Genomic DNA, 13,595 nt, shown 5'->3' with positions numbered 1-13,595 from the left:
AGTCAAACTTAGCACCCGACTCAGGGTCAATGTGACTTTTGCCACAGTAAGAATCACGGTATTTACCCAGCATGTTAAAAATCAAACACAGCAGCAGACTGTGGAATAACCCAGAAGGCCGTTTTCCTCACATTCTCTTGTTACACATGTTAATACCACCGATGCAGAGGCCTTGTGAACTTTCACTACAGTTCCATGTAAGACATAGATGTCATCTCATAAGCAACCTTAGCAAAACAACACTCCTGTTTTCCCACAGAGTAAAAAGCAACTTTAAGTTTGCTAGGCTTGCTGAGTTACCAACAGTGATGCTAGATAAAAAAGTCACATTTGCGTCTCAGAAACTGGGCTATCGGCATCAGGTATTCCTATACATTTTGGTAGGTGATCAAAATATCTTTAGGTAGTACATAAACTTGAACTTTAGCAATCTAAACTTGAAGTGTGACTCTGAAGTGGGAAAGACCTTTTCCTTAATACAGCTCCACTCTTGAACCCCTCAGTTGCCATAAGGAAAAATATACCTTCTCCAAGGTTTGTACCATTGAATAAAACCATTATATTTAGGACTGTGCACTGTAAGTTTACTGTAACTCAGCAGTGCATTATGTATCAGCTTGAGGATTTCTATTTATTTATTTATTTATTTAATTAGAACGTCAGAAAAAGGGTTTCAACTGTCTTGTCCAAAGTAGTTGTACAACCTTGATTTTTCAGTCTTTTCATGAATGGAATGGCAGCAACTATCAATCCTGAGGGAAAAGAAGCCCAGATAGCACCTCATACCTCCCTGTAAACAGAATTTCTTTGAGAATGTTAGATAATGGGTTCTATACGTGTCAAATCCTTACCTTTACAGAGGACCAGCAACTCTAAGTGAACTTCAGAAGACAACTTCAGAGGCATGCATGACATTTTATAAGAAAGACAACTTCTCCCTAGTTTATGTGTTCTATCTTCTGACCAAGAAAAGGAAAAATCATTATGATCAGTAGCCAAGCTCAGTTCTTCAGTATACTATCGTGCTGGAGAAATGGGGCTCTTGCAAATGATACCATAGAGGTTTGGGAGTAAGGTCCATGAGTGCAGACTCACTAACTGACAAGACAGGTGAAGTCCTGGGACTGAATGTTGTGCACCCTCAGGGAAATTAGGAAAGATCAGCCTCCTTTCTGCAACCATCCCCATCCCAGGAGAATTTTCTCTCTTGTATCTGGTTGATCTTCTCTTTTGGGGGAAGTTCAGAGGAGGTTACTGCACCAAGAACTGCAGTAGTCAGCACAAAACTGACAGGAACCGGTTCCACAAAAGCAGCAGCAGCAAAAACATAAAGGCAAGCAAGCAAAGCAACTTTTAAAAATTGTTAGGTCCTCTGATGATAAACTAGCAATGCTACAAAAATATCTGTTAAGGATGGAGAATAATTCATAGCTTTGCAAATGGGCAACGCCCATTTCAGTACTACTCTTTATCCTAAATGTAAAATACCAATCATAAATACTAACTTTAAAGTCTTTCAGCATATTCTCCTAAGATCCAAGAGTAAAAAAGGTGCATTTTTCATGTCCTTGTCCATAGGCAAGCTAAGAAAATCTATAGCTTATCCTATACATCACCGATCAAATAAATACATTAACTACACATAACATTTGCACTAAATAGTCAGCAGGTATTCAGGAACTCATATATGATTCCCTTAATGGTTCTGTCAGACATCAAATAAAGCTTAAAAATAATGATGCTGAGATAAAAAAGCCATGCCAAACAATTTTAGCAATCACGTTCTTCTAGATTTCAAATTTAGCGATAGCAATGGAACTGATTAACAGCCCAGCAAATGAAGCTCGCTCTCTGCTCTTAAATATCATCAGCCTTTTCAGTGAAGGATGTTCCAGAAGCTGTTATAAGAAAAGCATGTGCTCTCAGTTAGAAGCACACTACCCTCCTACCAAAGCCGCTTCAGCCACTGTGCTCAGATTAACCGATACTGTGAAGAGCAGTTTGGAACAGGAATCCCCTCTCCAGGCTGTGGCCTCTTCAAAGGGAAAAAAAAAAAAAAGGGATCTTTTTAATGGTGTAAGCAAGAAGAAATGGGACTATTGATAAAGCAGTTTATTTTGATTAACAGATGAGGCAAATTAACTCAGCTGCAATCTCCTCGATCTACTGCTGCCTATGATAGAGGGCTGTGCGGAGAAGGCCAAACAAGCTAATGAGAACTTTCTGTCTAGGAGAAGTCAAGCAGCTGCCATTCACCACTGCCATTTCTGTAACTGGTGGTGGGAAAAGGAAAGTGGCATGCTGAACGTGGAGGGAACGCTCACTTTGTTTGTCTGGTTTGGAAAGCATCATTATTCCTTACATGTCAAAGCACAGATGAATGACAGGCAGAGCACCCATCAGAGCTAATCCAACTATGAGCTTAAAAAACAAGCTTCTCAGCTGATTTGCGTTAAACCAGCATGGATCAGTAGAGACATCAATGCAATGGCTGCAGAGTCACTAGCAAGAATCACACAGGACACCAGTGAGGGGTCATCCTCCATTTCCAGAGCACAGTATCTAAACTCTGCGACCCATCATCCCAGGTGAGAGGCAGCATCCAGATCTTTGGCAGCCGTGACAGCCATGCCCAGGAACCTGCAGAGCAGACTTCAGGAACCACCTGCAACAGTGGGATTTTGATCCTGATACAGCTACTGTCTCTGACAGGTCTGTTTACCCACAAGGAGAGGTTCCTTTCCACTGCCATTACTACTTTCCTGCCATGAGGTGAACAAACAGACCTTGATGTCATACACAGTTCCCACTAAATGGCATGCCCTTTGAGGTCAGTCATTCGAGGATGAAATTATTACAGGCAAGAATAATTTTTGGCATGCCATGTAAATCCCCTCAAAGCCTTGTGAGATGTTTTTTGGTCTTCAGAAGTGAAGAGAGGCTTAGGTCTATATCCTTCACCTTTGGATGAACGTTGACCAAGTTACCTCAAAGTTTCATTTTGCTATGTGGTTTTTTGTACAGCTTAACTCAAGCTCCATACAGAAAGCCAGACTTAGAAGGCATAGGCCTATTTTCAACATCTGATGAACAAATTCCATGAGTTCTGCTCAAGCACGGAATACCGTGCTCAAGCAACAGTTTCAAGCTGTTGATACTTCAAATTAAGGATAAATTTTACGTAAACCTCGTTTACAACTGTGTTTATTAGGGTTATTTCATTTCCTAATTTTATGTGGGTGGGTAATTAATTTTCTAAGAGAATCATAACCAGATTTATAGAAATTAACAAATACTTCTCTGTTATTGTGCACGAACAAGCAACCTATGCAAAAAGAAAAACTGTCAGGTTGGCTATAAACACCCCTTAATTTTACGTGCTAACCACGATAAAGAACAGTTAATTATGTTTTTCTGTAGAGTTGTATAGGAGGATGCACAACTGTTTGTTACTGAATCCAATAACGAATGCCTTCCTCTGGAACGAAATGTCTGAAAGGTGGTCTTACAGTAGAATGTTGTTCTATAATGTTTTTCATACTAGCTGCATTTAGGTGATTTCTTGCAACATGCATCTCTGGATTACAAAGGACTTCTGTAGCTCCTGAACCACCACTAAAGAAATAACTGTATTTCTTACAGCTTTGTTGCGCTTTATTGCGTGCCTTAGAGCCACACTAGATGGACACTCCTGGGATTTTTCACTATTTCAAATCCTGCTGGAGAAAACAGCTTTTCTATATATATAATGTGTTTGGTAAATTTATTTCTTTCAGGAAACAGGTCATGTGGAAAGTTAATACAGAATTAATAGCCCCATATGGTATTTATTGTACATTTATATGAATTAAAATGTATATTATATTAACCCAAGTTGATGGGCAGTGCTTTGCCCAGATTACACTTGTGTAAATGAAAGGTAATTTGCTGTCTTTGTTTATTCCAGTTGTTGATTGTCTTTGGTTATTCCAATTACAGAACAAGCAGGTGGACAGAGTAGTAACTACGTTGTTTCCTCAAATTCCTCCAGGTACATATCTCAAAAATTTGAAGCAAAGCCAATTTCTTCCATGACAAGTTTCCCAGAGGAAAAAAGTAAGAAAGGAAATCGCATCCTTCAGAAATTTTCAAACAAAACACGTGGGTCACATTATACTCCTTGATGGTCTCTCAGAGCCATCCATCACAGCCAGCCAAAGACAGCGCTCAGCCCCAAAGCCTGAACCAGCCTCTTACACTTGCACTCTTCCCTTCCCAACAGCAAGGGTCTTGCAGGAGTTTAATACTGCCCAGCTTCTTCTTGTCAGCTGTAAACCATGAACTTTTAAAGTCCTAGATGAAATTTTGTCATAACCTACTATGAATTAACCAGAACATGAAACCACACTGTCCCTTTGCCACACTCGTAAAAGATTTTCCAACAGTTATTCCATACTGCATAACCAAGAGCTTACAAGCAACAAGGCACGATGCTGTTCTGGCTCGTCTCCCTCCTTCCATACATGTCACCTGCATTTAGTTCTGTTCTGTACTACTGCATTCCTGTAGGGAAGACAGGAGTGTATGGCCTTTTGTATCTAAGAAAGTACAAGACAATAACTAATCATGATAGACAGAAAACATTATTTTATGCTAGCTGATGTCTTCTGAAATGGCAACAGCAGGATTTAGCATGTAAGAACGCAATGCATCTAAACTGACAGAATGAGATAAGAAAATGCTAGAAAGAAAACTTCTGCTCTAGTTAGTAAGGGTTATCTAATATGGACATGCAGACGTTCAGGGCAGTGTTTAAAGCAGATGAAAAATTGAAACCTGCACTAGGTAGATGTGTTACGCTGGTTCTGTCCAGCAAGGCACTGCACTGTAACAATGGCTGGGGAAAGCAAGACGGGGAAAAAAACCTTGAAGTTTGAGTCCAGAAGAAGAAATGGTTGACCACATCAAGGACAACTATTCTCTATTCTCAAAACCTTCTCATATGAGTTTAGCACTGAATATAAGCAAAATTACTTTTGGGGGGTGGGGGTGGGAAGAGAAAAAGAAATAAAAGAAAAAGAAATAAAAGGACAGGAAAAGGACAGGAAAGAAAAAGAAATGAAGGAACAAAGAAAGAGAAACCCTCAATAATTTATCCCATAGAAGCCTCAAAGTTCTTTAAACACGAATTGGGAGCCCCTGATTTCAGAGCTGCACAAACACATATGAAAACTGCTTCTTCACACAGTAAGTATGTAAATTAAATAGAGATCCTAATTACTAACATTGCATGTAATGTTTTGCTATTAACCAGGGTCTAGACAATAAATTGTTACCATTTCAAAATGAAGCCACCATTTGGACCATTTTGTTAGCATTAAAATGAAAGCAGTAACAAGACACATGGAGACAGTCTAAACCACACTCATATTAACCAGGCTGGCAACCATACAGCCCTGCAATACTGTACTGCCACTGCTATTACTGTATTGCCATCGCTATATAGAAAACCATATGCTTTGTACTGATTTTGCAAGCCCTCTGGACTGAGCCATATCAGGCATGCTCTGGGCTAAAAGTTTAGCTTCTCAGGCTTCACTTTTTTTGACCTTCCTGCACTTTGTTTTAACTGGTTTAAGCATATTTTTTTTTCTAATTGACTAGATGTCTGTAGCTAATTTCTATTACTTCTGCTTATCTTTGTAGGGTAGCACAACAGTTTTATGACTAGAACATTATGATATAGTATGGAGGAATATAGGCCTATGGGAACATAGCAGAGCCCTTGAGAAGTGGAGACACAGCAGATGGTGTAGAGGAGTGTAGGCATGAGATTACAAAAGATGGGTCATAGGCTTGGTACTGAAGCCAACACCCATAGCTATAAAAAAACCCTCACTAATGATCACTTAAAGAAACGCAGACCTTAAGATGGACAAAACTGGGTTTAGGTGTAACAAAGAACAACTACCTAACATACGTAAAAGGAACCATATTTACTAAGTTTGGATGCAACATGGAGCTGTAGGCCAATAAAGAAAGAGAAATGTGTGTTAGCAAACTTATCAAAATGTTCCTACGTGGACCCTAGAGCAAAAAAGAAGAAACCATGAACATGAACACCCTCTTCCTTCCAGTGACTCCAGATGCTGCCAACACAGGTAACACCACCAGCAGAATGAAGCCACCAGCCTTTAGACTTGGAGAAGCAGGGGAAGGGTGAGCATAACATCAAGGAAAGAGGGTAGACACTACGTGAGTGTATAACAAAGTTAGCTGCTTTATTATTATTATATTTCCTGCATAGAAGCCGTCTTTTTCTTTGGTAATAATGGGATCTAGGTCCACCATGGGGAGCCACAGGTGTTATTGTAATACAAACAGTAACACATTAGTCACAGATGTCCAAAAAAAGGTCATATGAGAAAGCTTTGCAAAGAATTGCTACCAAAAAAATCAAATTCTTGTACAATTTTGAATATTGTGACATTCATTGGAGGAAAGCTGCCTTCTCGCCAGGCTGTGAAGTAGGAGAAAAACAACTAAACTGGTTGGATAAATTATCTGTTATTTACTATTTCTCCAGGTCTGTATGATTCTTGCCAGTTTCCCAAAGGCTTCTTGTTTCTCAAGCATGCAGAACAATCAGCATGCTGCTGTTGTTTGGAAACCCATGAAGAGCAGCAATGTCAGCAGTCTGCAGTCTCAAGGAGCCACGAGCGTATGGATCCCTATGTGAAAAAGGACATTGAGCTCTACATTCCATAGAAAATCCCACACTTCAGTCCCTAGATAAAAAGACTCTGGTCAACACCTGGATACCAAATCCCACTTTAACTGCAGAGGGCAGCGGGGGGAAGTTGTACCAATCTTTTAATGTGGACTAAATGTCAACGTACAAGTTAAGGAGTTACACACAGATATTGAGGATCTCTAAGAACAGTGATTGCAATCTTTGGAAAGAGAGGGAAACAGTGAATTCGAACAGATTATTACTGCACAGGTATGTTTGCAATACAAGAGATATTCCTGATGCTAATATTTGAAAAGCACCACAGAGAACGAACTAGCACAGTCCCTCAGCAGTACTTTATATGCATGAAGGAGAAAACCTGAGCTTTGCACCGAATAATAATGACAGTGGAGCTGCGCTGTTTTTGATTTGCAGCCCTTCTTATTAGGCTGCCAGGCTCTACCTTCTGGGTGAGAGACAAAGGTGTGGAGATTAACAGTTCTGTCAGTGATGTGTTCATTAATTACATTTTAAACACTAGCAGAAGTAAGATTAACTTTGGCACAACAATGATAATTCCTTCTGATATTCTAGACTACAGTCATGCTAACCTGCAAATAGTTAAAATAAAATTTTAAGTATTAAATATATTATTAAAAAAACCCAAAACTGTTACCAGTTTCCTCCATGTTATTTTTTTCATGTTCTACCCATTCCCCACTACAATTTTGGTACTTGCTGAATCAATAAAAGTGCCAATCATACAAATAAATAAACACATGCCTAAAACCAGTTTTAATTAAGCCAGAAAAATACTACAACATTTATTTCACCACCCTGCTGGAAAAAAAAAATATTTTTTTTCCACTAATTCTCGATAACGCCTTTCTTTGATACTTATGTTGGAACTTTGGTTTCACAAAATATTTGCTCTTTCACAAAGATTTCCGGTATAAGTGAGGGAACTTTGTTGTTGTATTATTTTGAATTTTCTGGAAATAAGGACACATTTTATAAAAAAAAAGTGGAGGACAACAAAAATATTTACAAGGACAAAAAAAAATCATCTAACAGTTAAGTCATGAAACTGTGCACATGCCACCATGGAGTAATTTCTGTGAGCAGCCTTTGCCTTCCTCACCCCATCTGGCCTTAATGTCTCTAACACCCACTCACTGCATCACAACAAAAATTAGACTAAACTCCTTGGGGCAGGGTTCTGTGTTTCTGTAACTGCTCTGAAGCAACTAACACAAATCTGGAAGCTGTAGGGGAAAAAAAAATAAAATTAAAAGACTGGAGTCCAAGCTGTTAAAACTTCATTTGTAGATTCAGCCACCTGTGGATACTTTGTCACATTACATGACAGGACTATTTTGTTCCATGACTCCAAAGGAAGTTATATACACTATTTACATCCTTTTCAGAGTGTCAAAAAAGACATGCAAAACCAGCTGAGAATTCAGCATGTCTTTTGCCATGAACTTATTCCAAATGGGGTCAAGGTTGCCCGCCAGTACTTTGCATATTTTTAATATTTCTCTCAGATATACACACACACACACGCATATATATACACATATAAAATCTATTACTACATTTCTCTTAAGAAATGAGCAGGACAGATTAGCAGACTGGAATCTTTCATTTGATGAAAAAACAGCTACTGAGTGGAAAGACTAAGTTCAATTTCTGCTACATTACTCCCCCAGCTCTCTTTGCTTCCTTGAACTTGTGTTCCTCCTCTCCTCTTTTATGCATACCTGTGTCTCAACTCCCACATGACCATGACGTGACATCTAATGGTGGAAAGAGCTAGAAGAAATGAGCTTGTGACCTCCACAGACCACCCACAGACAATATTGTGCTGTCAGAAAACTATCACTTCCATATTAAATGTGCTTCACTGTGTGGACCTCATAACAAACTTCTCCTACAATAAGTGGATCTACTGATTTTAATATGTTGAAGTGTTTGCACATTTATATGAATGCAAATTTTGAGCACGCCATGGGACACACCCAGGGTCTGATTCAACACTAATGAAGTAGTGAGGCTTTTGGCATTCCAAGATTTGCATATGGTGATTCCTCTGATAGTGTGGAAGAGAAGATGGGCATCCTTAGCTTGGCTATGCCCAATTTTTAATGGGTTGAACTTGAAACAACATGAAGTGCTTGGTCTTGCTGACAACTTAACTTGCCATTTTAACTTCAGTGGAAGATGCTAGATCTGCACTCTCTTAAAAGCTTAGGCTAAACAAAAATAAAATTGGTTCCCTGCCTGAAATCACCCAAAAGTTGGCTTCTTGAAAAGAACGTTGGCCTCAGTGGCTGGTGCAGGGGCTTCTGCATTTCTGCATACAGCACGTTTCTATTTAAAGCTTTAAATTCACCCGTTTGCTTGGTGTGAGGAGACAGGGTCGGGAGAAAGAACAGAGCCATGGGCACTAGCGCAGCTCTGCACAGAGCAGCCCTGCCTGCCCAACGGGATGACTGTGCGCTGTGCCTACAGTAACTGGGATGGTTGTGGCATAATCCAGTGGCTGAGAAGCAGAACTGGACTATCCCAGCCTTTACAAAAAAAGGCTGAGCTACTCTCAGGCTACTCCCAGGCCAGGCAAATAAAATTCAGATCATGTGTGGCCCTTCCATGGCTTTAAATTTCCAACCATTGTGAAATTTTTCTCTGGAAAAGAAAAAGCAACTTCTGCATAAGGGAAGAGTCCCTTCCCTACAGAAAGGTGGTCTTCAAACCTGAGGGCTTTCTGCTTGCAAATATGTGACAAATCAACAGACATTTCTGTGCAACGCAAGGTCACAGACCAGTTATTTTGCTTGACTCCGAGGTGGTTTCTGCCTCCTGATACCACCAAAGCATACTGCTTGGGAGACTGCATACAAATTATTGAAATTACTGTGGTGGGGAGGAGAGGGTGATGAAGAAGAAATGTACGTGTGTTACATCAGCCGCTAGTCAACTATTTCTATGTATTTTTAAGCCAGCTTCTCGCCTGTTGAATAACCGAGTTACACTAGTGTGAAGAGAGAGAGCTGATTTCCTCTTGTCAAAATGTTTCACGTTCAAGCCTTTGGTTAGATCATTTAATGAGCAGATGTTATTGTCAGCTTCTTTATATTGTTCATCTAGAACAGCAGGTGCCACACTCAGCTGCAACTTGGAATCAAGGAAAATCTGCCTCTGTGTCAGGGAAGCCAGGATGAGCTGGACTCCCCGAGGGACTAAATGGTACTCCAGTAAAAAGAGCGATCTTCAGCCCTACTCAAAGAGAAATATCCCAGTGTTTTTAGCATCCTTTTGAATGCTTTTAAGGAAGGCTCCTCTCAGTGCTCCTGCATTTCATCAGCTCTCCCTCTCATGGAAACTCTAAATCATGCATTTAAAAATAGACTATCAGATTATCTGGGTAAATCATAAAGCTCAGCTTATCTCTCTCTTCCCTTTCAAAACATACAATTTATTTTGTCCACCAGCTCAGCGGCGCGAAGCCATGAATAATCTCATTTGCCTCAGTAACACCACTCTTTTGATTGTCCCTGCATCTCTCCATTACAGGCACATATGTGCTGGGCTGCCTGTGCCTGCACGACCATGCAAGGAGGGAGGAAGACCTCACAGTTCTGGGCACAAAGGTGTACGATTCTACTTACGGCAGCGATAACACCCACACCAACTGTGTGCATCCTTGCATCACAACACAGCCTTGCACAGCCACGGCGAATAACACCAGCATTCAGCAGAAGTCATGTAGTAAATACTTCAATTATGCATTAAATTGTTGTTTAAAACCAATCTAGGTGTTAAACCCGCACGCTTCCCCTGAGGCTATGCGTAATCAATTGAATGAGGACAGTAATATTTTTTTTCCAGTTTCTCTCTCGCAGTGGTTCGGAAGAACCACACAACGCAGCCTCAAGCAGCAAACCCCGACTCCCAGATACGCACTTCGCCGCCTCCTCCTCCCCCTGCCAGTGCGGCCCATCAGGCCACGGGAGCCGGAGAAAGCCCTGCAGGGCTATAAATAGCTGCTCGGGGGAGGGGGGGAGAGTGCAGCAGCACGTTTCCAAAGATGCTTGCTGCAGAGGGAGGTTTTGCTGGATTAATTCAGCCGGGAAAGGGAACCGCTAGGAAGTTCACTGACACAGCAGGGATGTCTGTGGAGAGGGGGCAGCAGCCGCCCGAGGGAAGCGGAGGGGGAGCGCCTCGCTGGCCGGGAGAGCGGCCAGGTGGGTGCCCCGCTGTGTCCCACCGGCTCTGCAGAGCCCCCAGCCCTCCCGCCCCCGGGGTGGGCACCAAGGCTGGTTTATACGGCCGCGAGGGAGAGCGAGGATAAGGGATCCAGCGGAGCGCTCCCGGCACACGCAGCTTGCCGCCCGTGCCAAGTTCGCCCCGAGTCAGGCAGCCGGTTACACGCACCGGCGGGCCCGGGCCGGGCACCCTGCGCCCGCCGTACCGCTGTCCCCCGCCCCCGGTGTGTCCTGCGGAGGCCGAGCCGGTAGTTCCGGCCAGCAGCAGCCTCCCCCCTCCCCCCCTACCCACAAAGTTTCGGGAACTCCCGCAGCACAGCTGCGGGCTCGCCCCTTCCCGCCGGGACACGCCGGCCGCTGCCCGGTCACCCTGGCCCGGTGGTGCCTTGGCAGGGGCGGCATCCACCCTCCGCGCCCCCCCGCCGGCCGCGCACCGCGCTGCAGCGCCGGCCCGGCCCGGCCATCGCTCACCGTCCTCCAGAGCCGCTGCCGCTTGGCATTGACGGAGGTGGCGGTGACGATGAGGTGGGAGACGGAGACCACCAGCCCGAAGACGATGGCCAGCAGGGTCCGGACGGGCAGCAGCGAGTAGGAGACGAAGGTGACCAGCATGAGCTGCCACATGCCCTGCTCGGGGGCGCTGGGGGGCTCCATGCCGTAGGCGCCAAGCGAGAAGGGGCAGCAGAGGAAGGAGAAGGTGAAGCTGAAGAGCAAGGTAAGCTTGACGATCTGCTGCAGCTGGGTGACCTGCAGGTACTTGACATTGGTGACGATGAAGAGGGAGAGGAAGATGATGCAGTGCACCGGGTGCGAGCCTTTGGAGATGGTCAGGCTGGGGCCGGAGAGCAGCTCCACCAGGGCCAGGCTGGCGGTGAGCACGATGAGGACGGCCAGCGCCTTGAGGGTAGACGTCTGCTCCAGCTTCAGGTTGTAGCTCTGGAAGAGAGCCTCCAGCTCCTTGCAGTCAAACTCGTCCTCGCAGGCGATGGCATCCAGCAGCAGCAGGGGAGGGGGGTCCCCCAGCCCGGCGCCCGCTCCCGCCGCCGCGGCAGCCGGCGGGGAGCAGCAGCAGTGGCAGCACTTCTTCCTCTTGGTCTTGACTTTCTGAAACGGTATTTCCTCCATGTCAGTGCCATTCATAAACCCCGGGGAAGAAATGCTCCTCCTGGTGTCCCCCGCTGCCGCTCCTCCGCCTCGCCGCTCATAAAAGAGAGGGAGGCTGCGAGCCGGAGCCGGAGCCGCGGCCGCCCGCCCGCCGGCCGCCCCCGCCGCCGCAGCTCCGTGGACGCGGGCACCGGGCGCAGCCCCCGCCGCTGCCGCCCGGGCGCCGGGGATGGCTGGGACGGCGACAGGAGAGCCTCGCTCGTGCTAACGTGCCAGCCTTCCCGCCTGCCGCCTCTCTCCCCGCTCCCCTCCACCCTCCTCCTCCTTCTCCTCCTCCTTCTCCTCCTCCTCCTCCCCCTCCCCTGGTGCTCCAGGGATGTTAATCTCCTAATGACACCAAAACACCATCCGAAGGCTTGGAATCAAGCGGAGGGAGGGGTGGGGGCAGAGAGGAGTGGGTGGGAGCGGAGGGAAGGGGAACGGGGGGTAATCAACAGGCGGGTCTCCCTCCAGATACGGCTGTTTGGAGGAGCGGGAGCTACGGTGGCAAACGGGCTCCCGGGGAGCGGGCAACAGTAAGAAAAAAAATAATAAAAAAAAAGGAAAAAAAAAATTAAACCCAGCCAGGGGACTGGGGCTAGGAGGAGGAAAAGCGGGGCCGGAGAGAAAGCAGGAGACGGGGAAAGGCAGGGCGATCCCCCGGCCACGTCCGAGAGCATCTCACCGGCGCCGGGGAGTGCGGGGCGCCTGCGCGCCGCTAGCTTGGGAAGCCGGACACGTCCCCCGGCGGGGCACCGCGGCCGGGGGGCGCCCACGCCCCGCGCAGCCCTGGCACCCCGCGCCCCCCGCAAGCCCCCGGGCTGCCGCCCGCCTTTACATCTGTCTAAATGTATATCAATAGACCAACCCATCGATAAAGACATGGGGATACATGTAAACGCACAGACATATGTAAATATACAAAATTACGTAAATTTATAAATGCACATAAATTTATAAATAGAGGTGAGTCCTGCTTCCTCTGAGAAATAAAGCCTTATCTGCCTGAATTAACATGCTGGTTTTACTCACTTTCCTGGAGAAAAGTGCGGTGAATGGGAAAATTTTCAGGAAAACGCATTTCTGTTCTACCTGGGAGTACAATTCAGCCAGTGGCTGTAGAGGGTTACTCTTGTGACATCAATTAGTTATCATCCCACATGAAATCGCACCGGGTGCCTCATCAAAACCTTGAGCTGGGAGCCTGCATGGTGGTTTTGAAGAAACCTTTTGGTTCTGCCTGTGATGCTACTACCGCATACAGCTGTTAACAAGATGCCACCAAAGGATGCGATATTCTTTGCTGTAACCATTGCATCTAATTTTGGGATGATGAGACTGATTCCGTACTCTCCAAACACCAGAGAAAGGACTCCAATGCTTCTTTTGTCGTTGGATCAAGTGCTTGTAAGAATTGGGGCTAGGAAAATGTCAAAATGGAAGACTTTATTATGAACACTTGGCTTTTCAAA

At 44.9% G+C, this 13,595-nt stretch overlaps 1 protein-coding gene across 3 annotated transcripts in view; it reads right to left on the bottom strand.

Moving 5' to 3' along the window:
• ADCY1 (adenylate cyclase 1) overlaps positions 1-12,550 on the bottom strand; it is a 149,752-nt gene extending 137,202 nt beyond the window's left edge. For all 3 annotated transcript variants that reach the window (XR_013927333.1, XM_080382090.1, XM_080382091.1), the window contains exon 1: positions 11,452-12,550. Coding sequence is in view for 2 of the 3 variants with exons in the window: in XM_080382090.1 (XP_080238216.1) it covers positions 11,452-12,120 (669 nt within the window). In the remaining variant the exon portion in view is untranslated. The remainder of the gene's footprint in view (positions 1-11,451) is intronic.
• Positions 12,551-13,595: the final 1,045 nt, after the last annotated feature.

This window comes from Falco punctatus (genome assembly GCF_963210335.1).
Source record: "Falco punctatus genome assembly, chromosome: 4".
Lineage (NCBI taxonomy): Eukaryota > Metazoa > Chordata > Aves > Falconiformes > Falconidae > Falco > Falco punctatus.
The sequence above is the reverse complement of the archived record's forward strand: the minus strand, read 5'-3'. Positions and strand labels throughout refer to the sequence as shown.